This window comes from Lepidochelys kempii, chromosome 27, assembly GCF_965140285.1.
Source record: "Lepidochelys kempii isolate rLepKem1 chromosome 27, rLepKem1.hap1, whole genome shotgun sequence".
In the NCBI taxonomy this organism is placed as follows: Eukaryota; Metazoa; Chordata; order Testudines; family Cheloniidae; genus Lepidochelys; species Lepidochelys kempii.
Window position 1 is genome coordinate 14,211,975 of NC_136406.1, and position 23,775 is coordinate 14,235,749.

The following is a 23,775-nucleotide window of genomic DNA, read 5'->3' on the forward strand; positions in this document are numbered from 1 at the left end:
AAGGCACTTGGGAGCCTAAATCCTATCAACTGTCAATGGAATTCTGGCTCCTAAATTGCCCCCCTAAATCCCTTTGAAAATGCGACGTAGGCTCCTAAATCAGTTAGGTGTTGCAGAGCCCAAATACTTTTTAAAGTCTAGGCCTTCAGTCTCTCTGTGCCTCCATTCTCCATCTGTAAAATGGGTAGAACAGCACGGTCCTACCTCACTGGAGCGTTGTGAGGATAATTCCATTCAAGACTGTGAGGCGGCATTCACGTACCTTAGGCAGAAGGCTCTCGCTGCAAGGTTATTTGACCCATGGCCAAGCTCCATCTCTAACAGGCAACTGGTTCTTGCTGGCCCTTTTGGGTGGCTGCTTCCCTGCATCCCTTTGTCTGGCCTAGGTGGGGAGAAGCTGCTGCTGTCTCTGGATTGTTCACTGTTCCCACACACCCCCCGCCCATCAGTATTAGTTTAATCCAAAGGCAGGCAGTTCTGTACAAGTATTTTTCACCCCTCCCCGTGCTTCCTTGTCAGTGGTTCCCTCTAGCAGCTCATCCCACCAATCAGAGCGCAAAGAGATGCTCTTCTGATTTCCCATAAATAAATTAATGAATGAACAGCTCGGGCGCTGCAGAGTGTCGGACGGAGGCCGGGAAAGAGGTACAGCTGAGAGGGGGGTAGCGTGTGGCTCTGGGAGTGTATGTGGTGTGTGGGTCTGGTCTGGTCCTTCCGTCTCTGGCTCATGGACCCACGGAATTGGATTCCTCGTAAGATTCGTGGACTCGGCTGGGCTGGGAAACCCGTCTCCCTGGTGGTTTTTTTAAACAGGCCTTTAAAATGTAAATACCTCTGAGTTTTTGTGAGGGATCTGTCATGTTCTCAGCACTGTGGGGTGTCTCTCCACAACAGGCTCCTCCCGCCACCCAACACACACACACACACGTACAATGCATCCTATGGAGTTTGCCCCTCTTGCGCCCTTTCTGGTGAATTTAGTGCTGTGGGAAAGTTGACTGCCCTGGAGCCTGAAGGCCTCTGTATAGCAACAGGACAGGTACAGAGCAGACAGCAACGAGGAAGTCTTCCCACCCTCAAACTGCCTCAGTGCTGAGCAGGACAGACCACCTGTATGAATGAGAGGGGATTAAAATCCCTATGGTCTATTCAGTCTTTGTTAGTATTTGTTTTATGGTAACCCCAGCCGAGATCGAGGCCCCGTTGCGCTCGGTGCTGTACGTACGCACTCTATGCCCTAAAAAGCTCACAGTCTGAATGGACAAAAGGTGGGGAGGAGAAACAGAGGCACAGAGTGGGGAAGTGATTTTCCCACGGTCACCCAGCTGGGTCAGGAACAGAGCCCAGGTCTCCTGACTTCTCCTATGTGTGTGGGGAGGGTCGGGGGCGGGGGTCGGAGGGTTTATTTTGGTGATATGGACGGCTCTGATCTGGGCTGCAACCACTGGTTGGTTACACATACACACTGCCAGTACTGCCAGTAACCATCCCGCGCCCTGATGGGAAACTCTGGCCCCTCTGAAGTCAGTGGGAGTTTTGCCATTGACTTCCTTGGGGGCCAGGCTTTCAGCACTGCAGGTGAACGTCTCTGTAGCCCATTGCCAGTGTCCTGAGCCAGCACGGCCCCTCTGTTAATTGTATCTATTTGTTTAATTTTTGCGACCAAGATTTGTTTGCCAACGCCGATTTCACCCCACTGCGCTGCTAATCCATGATACTCCCTGCACTCCCTTCTTGGCCTGCTAGATTAAAAAGAAGGCTCTTTGATATGGTTTGTCTCCCTCTCTCTGCTCCTCGTAGCCTTGCACACCTGGTGGGAGGATCAGAAGAGATGGATTTGTGGGGGGCTTTGCACCTATTCCGACTCCTGTCTCAAGGGGCATGTGTCAGCATCCTGGTAGAGTTGCTTGAGACATGAGGTGTGCTTTCCTTATGGTGTTTGAACAGCCTCACTGCATCCTATTGCTCCCAGGCTCTGCTCTCCCTCCTCCTCTCCTTCTGCCCTCAGCTCACAGATGTGGAAGGTTGGAAAGTTTTTCCTGCTCCCTCTGTGATCATAAATCAAGAGAGCTTAATCTTCAACGTCCAGAAGTTAGTGATGAGAAAACACAGATTCCCCCACTCCACCCCTTTCCCAATTTCCACCGCTCCCTTCCTCCTGTCTTTCATATTCCCAGCACATCTGGCCCGCATTAGGCTGCCAGCCATTGCATTGTGTGGAGTGATTAGACCAAGCAGGGGAAATAGGGATAGATTTTTATCCGGGCATCCAAGTGTCTGCATCACAGACCTATTTCTTACCCTTTCCAAGAGGAGGTCCTCTGGAGTCAGAGAGTGCGGAGCCCAGATCTTGCTCAAATCTTCCTCTCAGCAAGCTCTGGGGCAATACAAGTAGCTTGCAGTCACGTCACAGGTGTTTTATTTTGGGCTGGGACTATCACATTGCAGCGGTGGCCAGAAAAGTGACCGTGGAAGTAGCATCTTGCAGTTAGTGACTTTCAAACATTACTGGGCTGCCTTTGAACTGGTGAAGGGTTGAAAGTGCCACATCCCACTGCAGATGCCCTGAGAGATCCGGTTTTCTACCCACCTGACTGTCCTTCTGTTCAGCCCACTGCATTTCCTGGCCCATCCTTCCAAGCTCCCAGATTCCCTAGCATCTGTCTACTCTGTTTCATTCCACGTGGATGCGTACCTCTGGTTCTCTCTCTCTCTCTGTTTCTCTGGGGTTTTTCTCTAGCATCTGTCACTGCAGCGTAGAAAGCTGCCCTGCCAATTTAGCTTTGCAAAAGCATTCTCCACAGTAGACAATGGGAAGGCTCCAGGTGATCTTCTAGGTTAGCCAGCCTGGGGCTCCTGGGCAGAACAGATATTGACGCAGAATGGTAGCAACAAAATGCAATGGGGGAATGAAGGAAGCTGCATGAATGGATGCTTGGTGGATGAGCAGCGTGGGGCTTGATATGCAGAGGTATCACATCACTGAGCAGGGACGTGATGGTCCCTCCCTGTGTAGGCCTGGCTTCATGTGGAGTATTGCATTCAGTTTTGGGCACCTAGATAGCAAGAAAGCTATGGCTACCAGCTCAGAGATGAGTGTGGGAAATGACTAAGGGACTGGGAAGACTGAAAGGGCTGATGGGCTGATTTTGATCCTGTGGACTCCAGCTGAAGTTGGGGGCTTGCTCGGCATTTCTGAACATTAAAGCCCCGAGCCTGGAATTTTCAAAGGTGCGTAAAGAAGTTAGATGACCAAATCCCGTTGGATATCAATAGGTCCCTTTGAAATATCCCAGCCTAAATGCATGTGGCTCCACTAAGCAAGACCACAGGTCTCCCAGCATCTGAAGGGAAGAAGAGGCTATCTAGAAGAGTACAAGGGAGCAGAGCTAGGACTAACGGGACGTCCCCTTTTCTTAATATCAAACTTCCCGATAGTAAGGACTGTTAGACTGTGGAAGAGTCTGTCAAGGACAGTGGTGGGCAATCCGATGTGTGAGAATTTTTAATAGCAGCTTGGACAAAGCATTAGAAAATGCTTTGTGCTGCGCTGGGCATCACAAAATGGGGAAGAGATGGCCAGCCCTCTGTGGAGATAGAGGTGGTTAGGGACTATTTAGAAAAGCTGGACGTGCACAAGTCCATGGGGCCGGACGAGTTGCATCCGAGAGTGCTGAAGGAATTGGCGGCTGTGATTGCAGAGCCATTGGCCATTATCTTTGAAAACTCGTGGCGAACGGGGGAAGTCCCGGATGACTGGAAAAAGGCTAATGTAGTGCCAATCTTTAAAAAAGGGAAGAAGGAGGATCCTGGGAACTACAGGCCAGTCAGCCTCACCTCAGTCCCTGGAAAAATCATGGAGCAGGTCCTCAAAGAATCAATCCTGAAGCACTTGCATGAGAGGAAAGTGATCAGGAACAGCCAGCAAGGATTCACCAAGGGAAAGTCATGCCTGACTAATCTAATCGCCTTTTATGATGAGATTACTGGTTCTGTGGATGAAGGGAAAGCAGTGGATGTATTGTTTCTTGACTTTAGCAAAGCTTTTGACACGGTCTCCCACAGTATTCTTGTCAGCAAGTTAAGGAAGTATGGGCTGGATGAATGCACTATAAGGTGGGTAGAAAGCTGGCTAGATTGTCGGGCTCAACGGGTAGTGATCAATGGCTCTAGTTGGCAGCCGGTGTCAAGTGGAGTGCCCCAGGGGTCAGTCCTGGGGCCGGTTTTGTTCAGTATCTTCATAAATGATCTGGAGGATGGTGTAGATTGCACTCTCAGCAAATTTGCGGATGATACTAAACTGGGAGGAGTGGTAGATACGCTGGAGGGGAGGGATAGGATACAGAAGGACCTAGACAAATTGGAGGATTGGGCCAAAAGAAATCTGATGAGGTTCAATAAGGATAAGTGCAGGGTCCTGCACTTAGGACGGAAGAATCCAATGCACCGCTACAGACTAGGGGCCGAATGGCTAGGCAGCAGTTCTGTGGAAAAGGACCTAGGGGTGACAGTGGACGAGAAGCTGGATATGAGTCAGCAGTGTGCCCTTGTTGCCAAGAAGGCCAATGGCATTTTGGGATGTATAAGTAGGGGCATAGCGAGCAGATCGAGGGACGTGATCGTTCCCCTCTATTCGACATTGGTGAGGCCTCATCTGGAGTACTGTGTCCAGTTTTGGGCCCCACACTACAAGAAGGATGTGGATAAATTGGAGAGAGTCCAGCGAAGGGCAACAAAAATGATTAGGGGTCTAGAACACATGACTTATGAGGAGAGGCTGAGGGAGCTGGGATTGTTTAGTCTGCAGAAGAGAAGAATGAGGGGGGATTTGATAGCTGCTTTCAACTACCTGAAAGGGGGTTCCAAAGAGGATGGCTCTAGACTGTTCTCAATGGTAGCAGATGACAGAACGAAGAGTAATGGTCTCAAGTTGCAGTGGGGGAGGTTTAGATTGGATATTAGGAAAAACTTTTTCACTAGGAGGGTGGTGAAACACTGGAATACGTTACCTAGGGAGGGTGGTAGAATCTCCTTCCTTAGAGGTTTTTAAGGTCAGGCTTCACAAAGCCCTGGCTGGGATGATTTAACTGGGAATTGGTCCTGCTTCGAGCAGGGGGTTGGACTAGATGACCTTCTGGGGTCCCTTCCAACCCTGATATTCTATGATTCTATGAAAACATGCAGTAGGGTACAGCCCTGCATTGGCTCCAAGGGGAAAATGCCCCAATAGGTCCTTTCCATCTCTCCCATCTGTGGCTCCGAGTGGTCAGCCCCACAAATTGCAAATCAACACGAGCTCATTATCGCCCCAGAGGTTCTTATTGCTCTCATAATTTCTGCTCTGGCTGGGGCATGTCGAGACAGCGCTGCTTAGTTCTGAGACGCCGCTATAACTGGGATTGAGGCAAAAGGCCTCAGGATGGTCTGAGCCTCTTGGAGTTGTAGAATAGATCCCTTTGGCTCCGGAAGATGCCCTGGCACCATTTACACGCCAGCGTGGGTTTTGTAAGTCTAAGGGAGCCTTATCAAGGTTAAGGGAGTCCAGCTAAGAGCAGGGAGAATGCTGGCCAGTATTGTCTCATTGCTCCCTTATGCTTCCCCATCTGTCTGGGTCCATCTCTCTCTTCTCCCACACTGTCTTTTTGTTCTGTGTTTGTACAATGGGGTGCTGGTCCACGACAAGGATAAAAACAAATAAATAGCAATAATAAAATGTTACTATTATTATATGACTAATAACAATCACTCTCGCCACCTTACACATCACCTCTAAATTTGGCCCACAGATGCGACCTGGAGGAAGTCATACAAGCCCAGATTTTCAAATGATCCCTAGCTTTGGCTGCCTCCAGTTTGGGGGCAGTGCCTGGTTTTCAGGGGGGTTTGTGCCCCCACAAGTCCAGCTGAAGTCAGGAGGAGCTGCAAATATCCAGCGCCTCTGAAAATCAGGCCCTAGGACTCTCAAATCAGGTGCCCCCAAAATAACTGATATGTGAGACTATTGCTCTTCTCCCCGGTGTTGCGTGGGGTTAGCTATGCTTGGACTAGCCCTTTATTGGAATAAATTACATAAAATGGAAAACCAGTAAAGAGAGAGCCAGCTGCATGCACATCTGGACTGACTCTTGGCCCCTGTGTCTGTATGCTTGCCAGGGTTCCATCGGCCACCATGAAGGTAGCAAAGAGACCTCAGAGGTCAGCCGGTCAGAGGTGAAAGGCAAGAAGTCCTCGAGCCATGGCACCAGCCACAAGGGGAAAAAGACGGGAAGTGGGAAAAACTCCACCAGCTTCACCTCAGCTCCCTCCAGCAGCACTTTCCAGCCTGCAGGTAAGGGTGTGTGGGGGTAAAGTTGGCAGGGAGAGAGGAGAACAGAGACTGAGTGGGGAGAGAGAGAGAAGATCATGCATCATGCTAGCAAAAGGAGCAAAGATTGCTCACAAGGCAAAGCAGGAGGGAACTGTATAAGTCCAGCACATAAAGTGTGGAGTGCGGTTACACTCATAGAGTTCTTGGCCCTCCAGTTACCAGAGTGGATCCGGTTATAAAGAGTTAAAAGCAACAGCGAGTCAGACTCATCCCTGATGCAGCTCCACTGCTTCAGGGGAGCAGTTTGTCCCCCTGGAGTTTCTTTTATTGGGGTAAATGAAATGAACATGGGCCGGCTTTTGAGCATCAGAACAGCCAGGTGGAGCAGTGGCGTGGGGGTGGAGGGGAATCGAGGCCTCGTTATTAAATTTACAAACATTTATTCCTGGTGCTGTCTGAATACAAACTGAGAACCCCTATCCTTAGGTTCCCCAACACTCATTAAAATACCACCTCCGCCAGAAAACTCAGGGAGTGTGATCTAGCCAGGAGCTGAAAAGGAGTCAGGACACCTGAGCTCTAGTCTTGGCTTTGCCTAAGGTGACCTTGAGCAAGTTGCTCCCCCTCTCTCCCTGCGCCTCATTTTTCCCCCATCTAGAATTATACTGACCCACCTTCTGGGGGAGTTAGAAAACTTCATTAATTACTGATTTGAAAAGCCCTTGAGGTCCCACCGGAGTTTTACTATTATTAATTCCATGTGGGGAGGGAATAATCAGGTCCAGATGTGGCCTGGAGTTGCCCTCTTGAATGAGCCTGTCTTCACTACAAGGAAAGGACGGTCCATCTGTCAGAATAAAGGGAGGAGGAAAGGGAAATTTGCACAGAGGCAGCCTTTTGCAGCACCTGCCCTTCCCCTCTTGAGTCAGTGGTGTCCCCTCCTTAACTTTGAGGTGGGCCTGAACCAAAACCTGGCATCCAAACACCCCTGAGCCTTGGATCTGGATCTAAGCTCAGGAGGCTCCAGGCCAGCTCTGACCTCACCAGAACCATTGTAATAACCATACCTTCCTCTAGCGCCTTTCATCCCATGGGATCCCCAACTAGGCTGGAGGGGCAGTCGCCTCCCCACAGACAGTGCCCTGCATGACAGAGGAGGAATTGGGGACAAACTCCTTACTCCTACAGAAGAGTGTAGTGGGATCTTTACTGTTGTAATGAGCCTGCTAGCACACATCTCTGCTGGAGAGGACTGCTGACTGTGTGTCCTATACCCTATACTGCTGATGGAGATCCTCCTTTAGCTCAGGCATCCAGGCTTTTGCAGCGGGAGGATTTGAGTTCTGAATTGCTGCTCCTACTTTTCATTCCTCTCTGCTCCCCCTAGGCACCTCATGCAGCTCCCTGCAGGGCTCCCAGGATTTTGTGACATTCCCCAAGCTCGAGCAGGAGGAAGAGAAGTACCGGAAGCCCGTCTCCTCCTCCTCCTCCTCTTCCCACTGCTCCCCGCTGTACGAAGGGCAGAAGGGGGACATCTTCGAGCAGAAGGTCATATTCTCAGGCTTCGGCTCTGTCATGCGCTTCTCCACCTCGGCAGTGAGCCAGCAGCGGGGCCGTGTTGCCTCCCCTGTGGACTACAAGGCCTCGAACCCAGTCAGTGGCCCCTCGGGGGGAGGCGGCGGCACCAGCAGCCACAAGCGCATGCCCTCCCTCAGCATCGAGGACGGGGAGGTGCTGAAGGAGAAGAAGCACAAAGGCAGCAAGAAAAGCAAGCATGGGCCTGGCAGGCCCAAGGGGGGCAAGAACAAGGAGGTGTTGGGCACCCAGCTGGCTGGGTCCACGTCTACCTCCTCCTCGCCCTTCTCCGGGGGCTCCCTCGTCAGCTCCAGCATCGGCAACTCATCGCGATCTTTCAGCCACACTGGGACCCTGCCCAGCCTCAGCCTGGAGTCCCCCCTGCTGGGCTCAGGTATGTTCCCCTCAGCACCCGTTCCGGGGCACGTGGCTCCCTTCAACCTACTTTTCCACTGTACAGCCAGCATGAGGCCCTCCTCCCAGGGCCCGCAAAGGTATTTCAGTACCTGGCCCCCACTGGAATCAGTCAGCGTTAGGCCCCTAAATACCTTTTGAGGATTCGGGCATTGGCTGCTGTCAGAATCCCTCCCCGGTGAACAGAAGAGTCCAGCTCCAGGTTCTCCTCTCAGGGGCTCTGGTGTGAATCCATTCCAGATGTCCATAGAAATCCAGTTCAGGTTTTTTTCCCTCCTTTCTAAGGCCAGGTTCAGAATCTCTCCCAGGTGAGCATGGCTGTCGTGCATCCATTCCAGAAGGCTGTAGAAATCCAGTTCAGCTTTTCCTCCCTCCCTACTTTCCATCCAAGCTTGTGACCTGGTATCTGTTCCAGGTGAGCAGGAGGATCTGAGCCAAGTTTTCCTCCTGTAAATCCAACCAAATGGGCATGTCATACCCACCTTTGCACAGGGTGCCATCAGATTTAACCAAACTGGAGCTTATAAACAAAGGAGAGGATGGATCAGGAAGGGGCGGGATGGTCACTATCAAAACCAGATGTCGCTGAGATCTGGGCCCCAGATTGAGGACTGATAAACGGATCTTACGTTGTCCCCCTTTCTAAAGCAAAGCCACTTTTTAAACTAGCAAATGCCGGTTCTGCTTATGCCCAGGGTGAGTGAGTGCTAGACACTGAGGCCTGGTTTAACACACTTAGGGCGGTGATTTTTTTTTTTAATGGGCCATGGGCTGGTGTACACTAGATCAACCCAGCTACGTCGCTCCGGAATGTGAAAAACCCGCACACGGTGAGTGGTGTAGTTACACAGACGGAAGTCCCATGTAGACAGCGCTAGATTGGCAGGAAAGTTCTTTCATTGACCTAGCTACCACCTCTCAGGGCGATGGATTCACCACAGCGACGGTAGAACCCCTTCCGTCACTGTAGTAAGTATCTACACTGAAACGCTACAGCAGCCTGGATGCATTTATACTGATATAAAGGTTTGGCTTATTCGCCTTCCCTTATGGAAATACTGGCATAAACGTGCCTAACTAGTATAATCTGGCTAACCAGTCCTCTCACTCACCGACATGACTAACCAGGCCCACTGAGCCCACACAAGGGGTAGATTGGTATTGTTAAAAATGTGTGGACAAAATCTTTTGAGGCGCCTTGCCCAACCCTACAACCCTCCTTGCCAGAATGGAGGGCAGCGTTGCTGAGCTGTGGCAGGAAAGGGTTAAGGCAAGGGAGCAGGAGGAGGGGCCTAGCACTTAAGCCTGCTTCTGAGACTTGACACTTCTGGCAGCCGAGTCAGTCTATTGTGGGCTGTTTGCAGATGCTCCTATTTAGGTCAAATTGGGGTGGGGGGTGAGGGGGGACTTTGTTACATGTGCCTGGGAGCAGTGGCCCATCCTGTCTGGGCTGCCTGAGAGAGTTTGTGGTGGGGAGGTGAATTGGGGATGTAGTCCGGGGAGGAGCTCTCCGGAATTGATGCAACCTCCATAGTCATAACCTTGGGCAAAATTTCTCCTCTTCCCCCATCCCCGGGGAACAACAAAGAGACGGTTCAGAGCTTGGGGATGGCTGCCAGGCTCCCTTCTCCCATTTGCTCATTCTCCAACCTCCTTCTCCTCCTCCTGGAAAAAGATGTTGGCCAGAATCCGAGCCCTGGGGGCTGCTGGTTGCCGCAAAAGGAACCCCTCCCTTGACAGTCATTTCCTCACCTTCCTACCTCATTTATCCAGCCTCACCGCACCTTGCTGCTGGGCGTCAACCGTGGCGCATGTCGGCTTCTCTCCATGGGAATGCAGTCACGTGTCGAGAGTAGGAGATGGGGAATCTGGGCTCCTGGGTTCTATTCGCCATCCCAGGCCTTTGGGCAAGATGCTTCGTGCCTCGGTTTCTGTGTCTGTAGAATGGGAGCACCATGAGGCTGCAAAAGATTTTGGCATCCTCAGGTGGAAAGACTGAGCTCCACCACCATTCGCTCTGTGTGCCAGGGCTGAAGGGGCACCTGTGCTCATGGCAATCTGGGGCTGGAGATGCCAAGGCTGGCCTTATATGACCATGACCTGGAAGGTCTCCCCTCCCTTCCATTCTAGATAATCCAAGACAGTAAACGAGATGTTCAGTGCATCTGGTCTCAGGCAGCAGGGGGCACTCTAGGGCCTCAATTTTCGAGTGTTCACTCTTTACTGGGTGCCTCAGGTTTTGGGGAGCCCAGCTGGAGACACCTCCAGCCTGGTTTTGAGGGGGCGCTGCATCCCCAGAGTTCCAGATGAATCCACAAGCACCAAGGTTGCTTGGCCCCCTTTGAAAAATCACACTTCAGAGGGGTCCCCAAAATGGAGGTACCCAAAATCAGTGGACACACAAAAACTTTAGGCCCCAATGAAGAAGGGGTTCTAAGTCCCTGGACAAGGCTGTTTTGCTTATCCCCCACTTGATTTGGGGCAGGAAGAATTCTAATCTAAGCTGCCTGCAAAAACCTACCAGCCCCCTGACTGTCTTTCTTCTGGTGGCACGCAGTCATAGATCACTGCGTTGGGAGAATTTAGTCTATTTAGCTCATCAAAAAGAAGATCAAAGGGTGACTTGATTGTGGTGTATACATTCCTTCCTAGGGAGAAATGACCAGGTATTAAAAGGATCTTTAATCTAGGGGAGAAAGTCCAAATGAGAACAAATGGCTGGAAGTGAAAGCCAGAGAAATTTGAAGTAGAAACAAGGCGCAGATTTTTCACATTGTGGGTGATTGACCATCGGAACAAACGCCCAAGGGAAGTGGTGGGTTCTCCATCTCTTAATGGCCTTCAGAGCAGGACCGGGTGCCTCTCTGGAAGATGCTTTAGCCCAGCACAAGTTATGGGGCTCAGTACAGGGCAAACTGGGGGAAGTTCTCTGGCCTGTGCTAGGCAGGAGGTCAGATTAGAAGTTGTAGTGGTTTCTTCTGGCCTTAATCCCCATGCAGCTCTGAATGCTGAGCAGAGAATTCTTACTGCTCCACCCCCTTCTGTTTTCCATGCAGGGATCTACACCAGTAACAAGGACCCCATTTCCCACGGGGGCGGGGTGCTCCGGGCTGTGTGCAGCACCCCCCTCTCCTCCAGCCTCCTCGCGCACCAAGGCACCTCCTCGCTCCCACAGCTCAACCGCTCCCCTTTTGCTAGCACCATCCCGGCCTCCTCCTCTTCCACGGTGTCCACCACCCAGGTAAGACTGCTGGGACAGGAGCATGTGGCTGGAGAGGGAGGGGGGAGTTATAATTCAGGAGGTGATTTGGGCTGGCCCAGTAGCCTAGCAGTGCAGTGTAGCCTGGTGAGGAGGGGGGGTGTTCCCCACTTAGGAGCAGTACTGAGGAGGGACCTCTGTTGCTCCACAACCAGATGGACAGGAGCATGCAGGAGACCTCACTTCCTGCACCGCTGCTCCCTGAGCTCCGTCTTGCCAGCACCCACTGACTCGGGGATTCAGTTCAGTGGAGCGCTGCTGGTGGCCTTCCTCATCTTTCACAGACCACCCGGGATCAGAAGAAGGATGATCCCCTGGTTAGGAGGCTAGCCTGGCGCTTGGGAGCCCCAGTGCTCTGCCAGGCTCCCTGTGTGACTTTGGTTAACTCCCTTAGCCACTCGGTGCCTCAGTTTCCCCATCTGTAAAATGTGGCTAATAGCCCTGCACTGCCTGAGGATAAAAATGTTAGTTCATGGTACTACAGATGCTATGGTCATGGGGACCATATAAGTACCTAAGACAAAGAGCAAGTCTTAGCCAGGAATTCTGTCTGATGTGTTAACCAAAGGGATTGCTTTTCTAAGTTCAGAAACCACCCCGCTGTTCAGCTGCTCATCTGAACCGCTTGGATTGGGAAGATCAATCAAGAGCGGGCTCTCTTGTGAATTTCCCAGTGCTCCCTGCCTTTCTTTTTTAATACTTCCCCTGTTGGCTGGGACCCATTTGGAAGTTCAGAGGAGGCGTGCGAACGCAGCGTCGGGTTCCCCAGGCTGTTCAGCCAGTTTCCTGTCTCTCTTGCTAATGTCCCACCTGCAGGTGTTCTCGCTGGCAGGACCCACCTTTAGCCTCCCTTCCTCGCACATTTTTGGAAGCCCCCTGACCTCTGGCTTGTCTATGAACCCTCTCTTGGACCAGTCTGAAAGCAGCCGGGCAGGTACGTGAATCGGAAGGTGTGTGCATTCAAAACTCAGAAAGAATTTCCCCGGAAGAATTGAGACAACCAGGTCCACAGTTTGAGCTCCGCTTCCCCTACTGTCTCCCCACCCCAAAAGCTTGAAAGCCAAGGGGGTGTGCTGGGAAGTATGAACTGTTGAGATCAGTGGCGTCTTTGTCAGCTCCTGCTATGTCTCCATTAGCAGAGCACTTGGCTGGGAAGCTAGCAAGCGGGGGGGGGGTTAGTCCCGTGATGAGAGCACACATGCTGGATTGTCTGTGGGAGACTGTCTCTGGGTGTGTACTAGAATGGTGCAAAAATGTGACCATTTTGAGATTTCATTATTTTACACACTTGAGCTGCGCAAATGTAGTAAACATTTTTTGGAACAGTTGGCACAAAATTTTGCACTACAAATGCTCAGCTTTTCTTTTGGGGTGATTTCGTACCCCTTCGACTCTGGTTTCACCATGAAATGCAACAAAACCAGCTATGTTCACACTGCAAGTATTCTGGCACTGAATTTGACTTTGGAATGGTTCATTTGCCCCCTGCAAAACCGGCTCATTTGCTTTGGAAAAGGGCCTTGCTCATGAGGGGGAAACCTCCTGCATTGCAGTGAATGTTTCTAACCAAGCGGGCCCATCTTTTAGTTTGCAACAAAATGCACAAAAAAGGCCTTGCACACTCCTGATTTCCAGCATTTTGCCTTTGGTTGTTGTGACTATCTTATTTCTCATGCTCCTCTAGCCAGAATTTTCAGGAGCTCAGTACGTTGGATGCTGAACTCTTGGGAATATCTAGCAGTAAGTGTCACAGTGGGGAGTTGCTGGGGTCTGAGCCCCATTGCCAATGCTGATCCCTTGAAAATCTGGCCCTGAGCGCTTTTGAAAATTGGGCCTCTCGTATGTGCAGCATGTCAGTTTGTCTGTGTGAGCGCGCATGCCTGCATGAGGAACACGTACGAACGTTTACTCCTGTGTTTCCATACTTGTAAGCCCATGGAGAAGGTATATCATATATGTGCATGCCATGGGGTGGGGGTCCATGTGCCTTGGGAGCTGTTTGTCTGTCCTGGAGCTGGGGTGGAGCTGGGGTGTAATTTCCAGCTCATATGGTCACACTAGTTCTCATACCCACACCAGTTCTGATTGAAAATAGCCATGTAGCCGCAACTGCACGGGCAGTGAGATGGGCTGGCTACCCATGTGCCATCCCATCTGAAACCTAGGTACATACTTGGGGCAGCTCTTTTGCTGCTATTTTTAGCATGCTAGCACAGGTATGTCTATCTGGGCTGGAAATTACCCCTCTGGCTCCACGGCTGAATGTACTCTGATTGTATGAAGAGCGTCACAACGGAGCTGACGTTAACTCAAGAGTTAAAGGCCCTGATGCAACAACCCTTCCTCCTGCGAAGCGCCTGTCTAGAGTTGGTATGGGAGAAAAGGATGGTTCAGGAAGGTGTGTTTCCTCTTAACATGATGGGGGATGGAGGAAGCACTCCCTTCTGCCGTTCCTTGGCCAGGTGGGGAAGGATGAAGGAGAAGAGTTCACTTGCAGGGATAGTCTTATGGCTGGGACCGGGAGACCTGGACAAGTCACTTAGGGCTAGATTTTGAAAACAGCTTGGTCCTCTGATATCCTGAGTTCTGTTTAAAATCTACTCTTAATGTCAACTTCCAACATTGCTCTTCTTGCTTCATCAGGATCTTGGCACGATCCCAGAGCTGTTTCTTCAGACACAGAGCCCTAAAACCTTCCTCTTAGAGCAGCTGCCACAGGGGACCTCTTGCTTGTCACCTTTTGTGATCTCTTTGTCCCTATCTCCTCCTGATCTGTCTTAGGCATTTGTTTGTTGTATTTGAGCACCTGGGAATTGTTCATCTATTTATCCTGTGAGGTAGGGCCCTGCTACTAGCCTCCTCTTACAGCTGGGGCACCAAGGCACGGAGACACTAAATCATTTGTGAAGTCACGCTGGAGGCTTTTAGCAGAGGAGGGAATTGAACCCAGGTCTCTGGCTAGCACCCTGACCACTGGGCCACCCTTCCTCCTGATGCTGCATTCTGGGGATGAGTTAAACCCAACTGCAGCCTTTTGCTGCAGCTGTTCCCGAACCTCCTCTTCAGTCTTGCAGCCAGGGGTCCCTCTCTGGTAGCTCGAATGTCTTTATGTCCTAGAGTGACCTTCAGAAAATGGCTACGTCTCCCCAAAGAGGAGGAGCCAGTTGAATTTGACTGACAGTCGAAAACTCCTATCTGGATGGGAAGGTGGGACTGCCATTCTACCTTCTGTTCCAGGTGGGGTCTCTTGAAGGAGACTCCACAGGGCTGCTGCCTACCAGCTTGGGGCATTACACCATAAATCACGATGCCCCTGCCACCCTGCAGTGCTTCCCACAGGAAAGTCCCGGATCCTTGCATGTAATAAATGCTCCTGCGATGAGGAGGAGACACAAGGAGACCAGCTGGCACAGGCTGGCGCTCACAGCATCTGACACATAGCAGAGTGATGGGGGACATATGCCGGCTGAGTGGCAGACATGGGGGTGGGGAAGAGAAAGCGCCTGGCTGATGATCACACTCTGCTTTTTTATTTGGAAATATCGGGGGGCTGGGGACACCACACCCACACAGCCTAGAATTTTCAAACACGCTTAGCATCCACAGTTGAGGCCAGATTCCCCAAGGAGCCCGGAGGGTTGCGTGCTGAGCTGTCGTGAAAATCTGGCCATTTATTATGTGCCTAAAGGGGAGCTGGGCCCTTGGAAATCTGGCCCTGGCCTCTGTAAAACTCAGCCTGGAGTGGGTAAAGAATTCTGAGTGTGTCATGCTCTTGTAGCACCTGTCCGAGCTCTGTCTGTCATGGCGGTTGCACACAATGAATTAATTCTCACAAGCCTTGTGGGGGGAAACGATCACCCCCCATTTTCCAGATCAAGGTTGTTGGCTGTTCCCAGGCAAGCCACCAGCAGAGCTGGGAATGGAACCCAGGAATCCTGACTCTCAGAGCTGTCCATTCTAGGCCACGCGTCCCTCCCAGAAAGGTTGAGGTCTAAAGAGACAGTGTGGTCTCTGAGTTACTACAGAAAGTTCTTTCCCGGGTGTCTGGCTGGTGGGTCTTGCCCACGTGTTCAAGGACTAACTGATCACCATACTTGGAGTGGGGAAGGAATTTCCCCCAGGTCAGATAGGCAGAGACCCCGGGGAGGGTTTTCCCCTTCCTCTGCAGCATGGGGCTTGAGTCACTTGTAGGTTTAAACTAGTGTAAATGGCGGACTCTCTGTGACTTGACATCTTTAAATCATGATTTGAGGACTTCAGTAACTCAGCCAGAGGTCAGGGGTCTAGTACAGAAGCAGGTGGGTGAAGGTCTGTGACCTGCGACGTGCAGGAGGTCAGACTAGATGATCGCAATGGTCCCTTCTGGCCTTAAAGTCCATGAGACTGTTGGAGAGAGACCTTAGCAACCAAGGCAGTAGACTGTAAGGGGCGGCCATTTGCTCTCTGTTTGGACAGCACCTAGGACATTGGGATACCTGATACTGGTTGGGCCATGAGGGCCTTGCTGGCTTATCATAGTAAATAATAACAATCTGCCCCAGAACAGGTGCTATGATCCATGCTGGCTAGATCCATCCTATCTAGTCTATCTAGGCTCTTCTCTGTCATATCTGAGCGCCCTGCTCACACCTGTTCCTAGGGAGGGGTCGTGTTCCTGGGCAGTGACCTTTGGGGTATAATGCGCAATGCTTCGTCCAGCTCAGAAAGGGGGTGGCTCCATCTTAGAATATGTCCAAGAGCCCCATCTCTCCTAGGTACTTATAACATCTGAGCACATCACAATCTCCAAACGTATTTACCCTCCCAACTCCCCTCGGGGGGTGGGGGGGGCAGGGCAGGACTATTCTCCCCATTGTACAGATGGGAAACTGAGACTTGGGCGACGTCACATGGCGAGTCGGGGCTCTCTGACATCTCAGGTCAGCGCCCTAACCGCTCTCCTTCCTCTCAGCTCCCTGAACCGCCCCACCCCCCTTCCCTCACCCAGAGGCGTGAAGGGGGGCAGTGATTCCGGGGGCGCCTGGGTGCACAGGGAAGCTGTTACATAAGGACAGTGGGGAGGAACTGCTCTGTGCTGCCACCTAGTGGAGGCTGTGGCCCTTGCAGCCCTTTGGCCCCGACTAATAATAGGCAGAGGCAGAGGGGAAATGCTTTTATCTGCCTCTGTTTCCCCTTCCAGAGCCCGACCTGGAAGACTGCAGTTTTGGCTGCCGAGGGACCTCCCCGCAGGAAAGCCTCTCCTCCATGTGAGTACCTTTCGCCTGTCCTCCGACACTGGGGGGGGGGGGCACCATCTGTGTGTAGGGTGAGCTATAGGCAATACCAGCGGGTGAGGAGAAACTGAGGAACACGGTGAGGGGAAGGGAGGCAGCCACTTCCCAGTCTGGAGCAGAAGTGGGGAGGGCTAGGAAGGAGTGGAGCGGTGCAGAGACATCCCCTCCCAGTGTGGGGCAGAAGGGCTTGGGAAGGGGGATGTGAGAGGGGCAGAGACCGACCCTCCCAGAGCAGGGCTGGTAAGAGGGATGTAGAGACAGTCACTTCCAGTGCAGGGCAGGGGAGAGGGGCTTGGGTGGGGAGGGAGGTGCAGAGGCAGGGTTTCCCAGTGTGGGGCAGAGGGTCTCCGGGTTGGGGGGAGGTGCAGAGACAGCCCCTCCCAGTGTGGACTAGAGAGGGGTGAAGGATCCGAGTCCATCTTCTGACAGCCCTTCTCCCGGGGCCACTCCCCAGGTCCCCCATCAGCAGCCTCCCCACCCTCTTCGACCAGACTGTGTCCTGTAGCAGCAGTGGGCAGCTGGAGAACGTCCCGCAGGCCACCCCCAACATCGAGCAGCTCCTGGAGAAGCAAGGCAACGGGGAAGCCGGCGTAAATAGTGAGCCGGGAGGGGAGAGGGCTGGGGGACCCCTATGGGGCTGGGTCCCCCAGGGACCTGCCACCAGCTTCATGGCCAGCTGTGCCTGGCACAGGGGTGGGCTTCTTCCCCTCTGTTTGGGGGTAAGAGTGGGGGAGGCCGCAGACGGGGGAGGGCTCTGCAGGGTGGGTAGAGAAGTGCTGAGACAGCCCCTCCTGGTAGGGGGCAGGGGCTGGGGAGCGAGGAGTGCAGATACAGCCCCTCCCAGGGTGGGGAGGGGAGTTCCGTGCTAACCCGTGCCGAAGTGGAAAGGACAGGGGGGACTGGTACGCCCCTGTCCCTGCACAGTAGATGCTCTAACTGTGTCACCCCCACGTGCCCCCTCTTCTCCTTCCCACCCCTCCTCCCTTCCTTTCCCTCTTCCACTGCCCCCCTCCTCTCTCTGCCCCCCCTCCCCGTCCCCCTTCCCCCCTTTCGTTTCCCGCAGTTGTAGAAATGCTCAAGGCCCTGCACTCCCTGCAGAAGGAGAACCAGCGGCTGCAGGAGCAGATCATGACCCTGACGGCTAAGAAGGAGCGGCTGCAGCTCCTCAACGTCCAGCTCTCTGTCCCCTTCCCAGTGGTGACCACCAGCAACGGCCCTTCCAGCCACGCCCAGTACATCCTGCCTGCCAATGGTGAGGGGCTGCCTCGCCCTGGCGACGGGAGGGAGACCCCTGCGCCCACTCCTAATGGTCCCGCCACCCCAGGAGCCTGCCACACAGGGGCTCTCTGGGCCGGGGGGAGGAGGTTTGAGGGATTTTTATCATGGTGCAGAAAACCACGCCGGGTCCAGCCATTGGCTGCACGTGCTGTCCCTCTGTGTCACCATGGTGATGCTGGGCTCCACCCCGACTCCCTCTTCTTTCCTGCAGTGTGCAACAGCGACTCCCTGAGCATCAACAAGAGCTCCCCCTGCAAGAACAGCTTTGGGATGGAGAACTCCCTCTCCACCTCCTCCGAGGTACTGTGGCCGCCGAGACCCTGCAGTGGGGCCCAGGGACTCCCCCATATGGTATCGCTGCATCCCAGCAGCAGCACACAGCGGTGGCCAGATCCCCTGGACTGAACGGGAGGGTCCGGCAAGGTGAAACCAGCCCCTACCCGCCGCCCTGGGTGTTCTGTGATCTAAGGAGCTGGATTTCTGCAGATGGAGTCAGGGAAGTCGAGGCCAGGACTGGCAACAGGGGGCTCCTTAAGCTTTGCCGGCTCATCTCCGGGGTGCATCCACCCCCACCCAGGGCGTGGAGGGCCGTGGTGGTGGGTATGTGCTAGGTGCTGTACAAAGGGAAGTGAGAACGCTGGTGATTTACTCTGCGTCCCTAGAGACCGGGCATTTGGGTGTCAGCTTCCAGCCAGGCATGTGAGAGCCCGGCAGCCTCACCCCACACGCAGCATTCCTGCCCCTGGCTGGGCACACGCCCCAGCTGCAGGGCAGGGGGCTGAGTGGCCAAATAACAGCACCCGAGGTTCAGTTCTCACCCTCTCTCTGTTTCTCTGCTTCTCCCTCCCAGGATCCACACTCGGGCTGCCCCAGCAGAAGCAGCTCGTCCCTCTCCTTCCACAGCACCCCTCCTCCCCTGCCGCTGCTGCAGCAGAGCCCGACCTCGCTGCCCCTTTCCGGGGTGCAGCAGCAGGTCAATGGCCTGGCCAGGGCGACAGCCGGCTCGCTGGGGGGAAGTGCGGCAGCCAGTCACGGCCTGCCCACGGGGCCCGGGGTGGATGGCCTGCTGGGGAACCTGGCGGGAGGCCAGCAGGTGCCCCTCAATGGGATGCTGGGGAATCTGAACGGAGCTCCGGCCACCCAGCCGCAGAACCCTCTGACGCAGGCGAGCGGGCCGCCCGCCCTGCAGCTCTCCACCAGCCTGAGCAGGTGAGAGGGGCCCCCCAGGTATCCCGAGGGGGAGCTGCACAGTCATCCCTGCATCTCCGACCCCCCCCGGCACAGCCGCTGTCTCCCTGTGGGGCTACAACCCCCGGCCCTTCGTTTCCTCTTTCCTCCAGAACTCCAGCCTTGTGTCAGGCTAGTTCCCTCTGTGCAAACGAACACAGGCATGCTCCCAAAATTAGGCACGGCCACGGCAAACTAAACATGTACATCCCAGACCACACAAACCCCTATGTGTGCATGAACTCCCCAAAGCATGCCCCAAGCAAGATGTGACAATGCATCCCAGCACAAGTATGACAGTTATTGCTTGTGTGAGGCACTGTGCTTAATGACATGTGTGCACCTAGTGAGAGAGACAGTCCCTGTCCTGAAGAACTTGCAATAGAAACAGACTAAGGGTGGGAGGGGAAACTGAGGCACAGAGCAGGCAGGTGACTTGCCCAAGGTCACACAAGTGGTCAGTGGCAGAGCTAGCATCCTGCCCACTGGACCGCACTGTCTCCCATAGAGGCAGCTGAGTTTGACCCGTAAGGGAAGCTCAGCTCAAATGACTTCAGTCGTGTATCCTTACTGAGGAGCCTGGCTCATAGTCTGTGGCAGGGCTTCCCCTCTGAGACTGCTGCTCTCCTCGGGGCTGGGCTTGGGCGGAAATACCCCTGCGGGGCAGCAGGCTATGCTAACTTCCGGTCTTCCCTGCAGCGTGCCAGGCCTGAGCCCCCTGACGGAGCAGCAGCGGCATGTTCTGCACCAGCATGAACACCAGCTGCAGCAGCTGCAGCAGCTGCTCACATCCCAGCCGCTTAATCCGGTAAGTGTCCCTGTGCCGGGTCTCTGCCCCCTCCAGCAAGGGCCTGGCCTGAAGTTTGGACTGGGGAAGATTTAGTCCAGTGAAGAGAGACTGGCCAAGACCGGATGCATCCGTCGCTATGTTTGCTAAATATCTCGTCTACATGCACAAGTTGCACCAGTTTAACTGTGGGCTTCTCTACCCATGTCCTTAAACTGGGACCAACGCTGCAGAGGTCGGCCCTAAAATTAGTTCTTAAACCAGTGCAACCCCTGTGTGGACACGCTCATTTTGGCTTACTTTTGGGTTCGTTTAAACTGATTTCCAGTCGCACACGAAGTTCCACCGCTTTCAGTCACTCGGCTTACGTTCACACCTTAGTTAAACCGGAGCCAGTTAGGCAATGTTTTGTGTAACGCACACACCTCCTGGGTGTGGTGCTCTGTCCTCTCTAGTGGCACCGAGACCACATAGAGATTAATGAGTCTGCTACAGCCTTAGCTAAGGGCCACGTGGCTTTTAGCTCATGCACTAAGCTTCAGAGGTCCCAGGTTCAATCCCGCCTGCTGACGACCAGGGTCTGTCGGTGTTACATTTGCCCTGCAGTTTGAGGTCTGGTTGCCACTCGGGTAGGCAGACCCACACAAGCACGGTTGAAAATAGCAGTGTAGATGCGGCTGTGTGGATTTCAACGGATGTTGTGGAAACCAGACCAGAACCCAGGGTGCGTGCTTGCATTGCTAACCTGTGTCACCACATCTACACTGCTATTGGGAGCAGTGACAATCACTCAGGTACAGGTCGCTCAAGTATGTTTACCTATGCTGCAGTCACGGCTCGGATTGCAGTGTAGATGTGCTGATCAGGCCCCAGGGAGCCGTCAGCAGGAACATGAGGCATCCACGTGCCGTGAACGGAAAAGCAACGCAGCTCGCACAGACTTGGCATTTGGTAGGTGGGCAGAACCAGTGCAATTTACACGCCAAGCCTGGAAAGTTGGTGAAGCGGGAAAGGCAGTGCCTAACAAGGGCCTGATTCTCCTCTCACTTAAACAAGTTGAAGTCCACTGACTTCTCTGGGGAATTGCTCTGATCTACACTGGTGTAAATGAGATCTGGCCTTGTAGGGGAGAGGGGGAAGACTGTTTATCTTACAATCTTGTCTCATTTGCTTTGCCGTGCATTGCATCAATTTGGCATCCAGGGGTGTTCAAAAAGGAGCATGAATTGTATGGCGTCCCTATTTTCACTTGTTTCTCTGGGCAGATGGTGTGTAACTTACAGCCCCGTTCACGTCAATGCTAAGCTGGGCCCCACATTTCACTGGTACTCATATAAACAACAAACAAACCTATCCTCGTGTGCTGGAAATAATTAATCTGGTTCCTATTTCATGTACACTTATGAAACTTCAGTAGAGTTAATCCTGGGTTAAACCAGTGTAACAATCAGGCTCCGTGAGTGTGTAAAATATCTTGGACCAGATCCCCAGTTGGTATAAATCGCATAATTCCATTTAAGTCAATGGAGCTATGCAGCTTTACATCAACCTAGAATCTCACCCATTAGGTGTCAGTCTTACATTATACATGCAGGTTTCCAGGTTAAACTATTTATAATCAGAACAATATTTTTCAAGGGGATTCTCTTCTACACTAGCTGATGTCACCATGTCATCCTCTTGCTCCCTTTGTGTGTGTGAACGAGTAGTTAGCTCCACGGGTGTATTCTGCTGGTCGATGGTTTCCATGGAAGCTAAAGTGGTTTAATTTGATTGGAGCACATCTCTGCCAGCTCCAGGTCCCTTCCATCCTTCCAGGATTCAGCTCACCTGGAGTAATTAATTCCACCAGAGGGGATTAAATATAACAAGGTCGGTTTCCGCAGAGGGAGGGGAATTGAAAGCCAGTCTGAGAATTCAAAGCAATTAATTCCACAAGCTGCTGGACATCAGATTAAATACTGCAGATAGATTGAAAGGGGGCTGGATACATTTGTGGGCCAACATGTTTGTAAGAATCCTAAAATAGGAGTCATCCAATCTCATGCTTCAGGGTGCCTGGTGATGACTGAAGAGGTCAGGAAGGATACCAAGCACACTGCAACCCCAGGACCATATCTACTCTAGGAAAATGGATTATGTTAGAAAACATGATCACAAACACAAGATGTTAAACACGACTTAGCCACCCAGTGTGGACAGGGATATGTTGTGCTTAAAAATGTGCCAGCTGGTTGTGATTAACCTAGTGGATACAACATAACACTGCAAGACCAGGGAGGAGGCATGGGATAAGAGCTGAGAGGGGCAGAGGGGCATGCTGTGTTAGTGAATCAGGTGTGAGTCTGTGTCTCTGCATCCATGCAGGTACATGCATGCAAAGCCTCCCACGTGCTCTGTCCCTTTATCCAGCCTGACTCTCTCTCCCCGTCTCCAGGAGCAGCAGGCCTTGGTGTTCCAGATGATGCAGCAAATCCAGCAGAAGAGGGAGCTGCAGCGGCTTCAGATGACGGGCACCTCCCAGCTGCCCATCACCAATCTGCTGACGGCCACCTCCACGCCCCTCCTCCACTCGAGCGCCACCGCCCTGATGACCTCCGCCGCCCCGCCCCCTCCCAGCGGCAGCTCCCTCCTGGCGTCCATGTCCCCCCAGCAGCTCAATCCCGGCAACAGCCTGATGGGGACCCCGACAGCCCCGCCCTTGAGTGCTCCGGGGAATAGTTTGATGGCTTCAGGGGCGGGAGTCCCACCGGTCCTTTCCACACAAACCAACCCCTTCCTCAACCTGCAGGCGGACAGCAGTGCCCAGAAAGGAACGGTGCGTAAATTAGGAGTATTACGGTAACGCCCAGCTGAAATCAAGGCCCCCCTGTGCTAGGCTGTGTACAGGTGTGGAGTAAGAGACAAATCCCTGCCCCAATGAGCTTGCAGTCTAAACAGGGGAAACTGAGGCAGAGAGAGAGGCAGCGCCTTGCCCAGGATTAGAGAACGCATCCGTGCCCTACCCACGAGACTAGGCTGCCTCTCTGGCTCATCCGCCTCCCTCATTAGCCAGCCAGGTGGGCCTGATCCTACCCCCACTGACATCAGTGGGGTCAAGACAGGGCGCTGGGGTGTGCAAAGGTGCACCCACAGATGCCCACCCACGCACATGCCAGGCCAGCTGCAGAAGCAGGCATGGCAGCGCCCGGATCTGCTCATGATTAAGGCTGCGAGTCTGTCATGGAAGTCACGGATTCAGTGACTTTCTGTGACCTCTGCGACTTCTGCACCAGCACCAGTTTGGGTGTGTGGGAGGGGGCTCAGGGCTAGGGGCAGGGGGTTGGGGGGGGCACTTACCTCGGGGTGCGGTGCTCCCCGGCTCCCACTGGCATGGCCCTGCAGCTCCTCACATGCACAGCCGGCTCGGGAGCCCCTGCTAGCCCCGCCAACCCTCCCCCTCCCAGCACCAGGGGGGTCCTGGGCCACCTCCTCCAGCACCCGCGGTGCCCCCCCGACTAACCCCCCAGAGCACCCATGGCCCCCCCCCCAAGTTTTTGTTAGGGGTATATAGTAAAAGTCATGGACAGGTCACAGGCCGTGAATTTTTGTTTACTGCCCAGGACCTGTCCACGACTTTTACTAAAAATACCTGTGACTAAAACGTAGCCTTACT

At 53.3% G+C, this 23,775-nt stretch overlaps 1 protein-coding gene across 4 annotated transcripts in view; it reads left to right on the top strand.

The window, feature by feature from the left end:
- The window catches only part of MLLT6 (MLLT6, PHD finger containing), a 68,522-nt gene that overhangs the window by 40,648 nt on the left and 4,099 nt on the right, over positions 1–23,775 (top strand). For 3 of the 4 annotated variants that reach the window (XM_073326421.2, XM_073326420.2, XM_073326423.2), the window contains exons 9-19: positions 6,154–6,328; positions 7,695–8,276; positions 11,353–11,537; positions 12,372–12,489; positions 16,735–16,801; positions 17,283–17,425; positions 17,892–18,080; positions 18,318–18,406; positions 18,957–19,315; positions 20,033–20,141; positions 22,558–22,938. In XM_073326421.2, coding sequence (XP_073182522.1) covers positions 6,154–6,328; positions 7,695–8,276; positions 11,353–11,537; positions 12,372–12,489; positions 16,735–16,801; positions 17,283–17,425; positions 17,892–18,080; positions 18,318–18,406; positions 18,957–19,315; positions 20,033–20,141; positions 22,558–22,938 — 2,397 coding nt within the window. The remainder of the gene's footprint in view (positions 1–6,153; positions 6,329–7,694; positions 8,277–11,352; positions 11,538–12,371; positions 12,490–16,734; positions 16,802–17,282; positions 17,426–17,891; positions 18,081–18,317; positions 18,407–18,956; positions 19,316–20,032; positions 20,142–22,557; positions 22,939–23,775) is intronic. The other variant, XM_073326422.2, reaches the window with a different exon arrangement.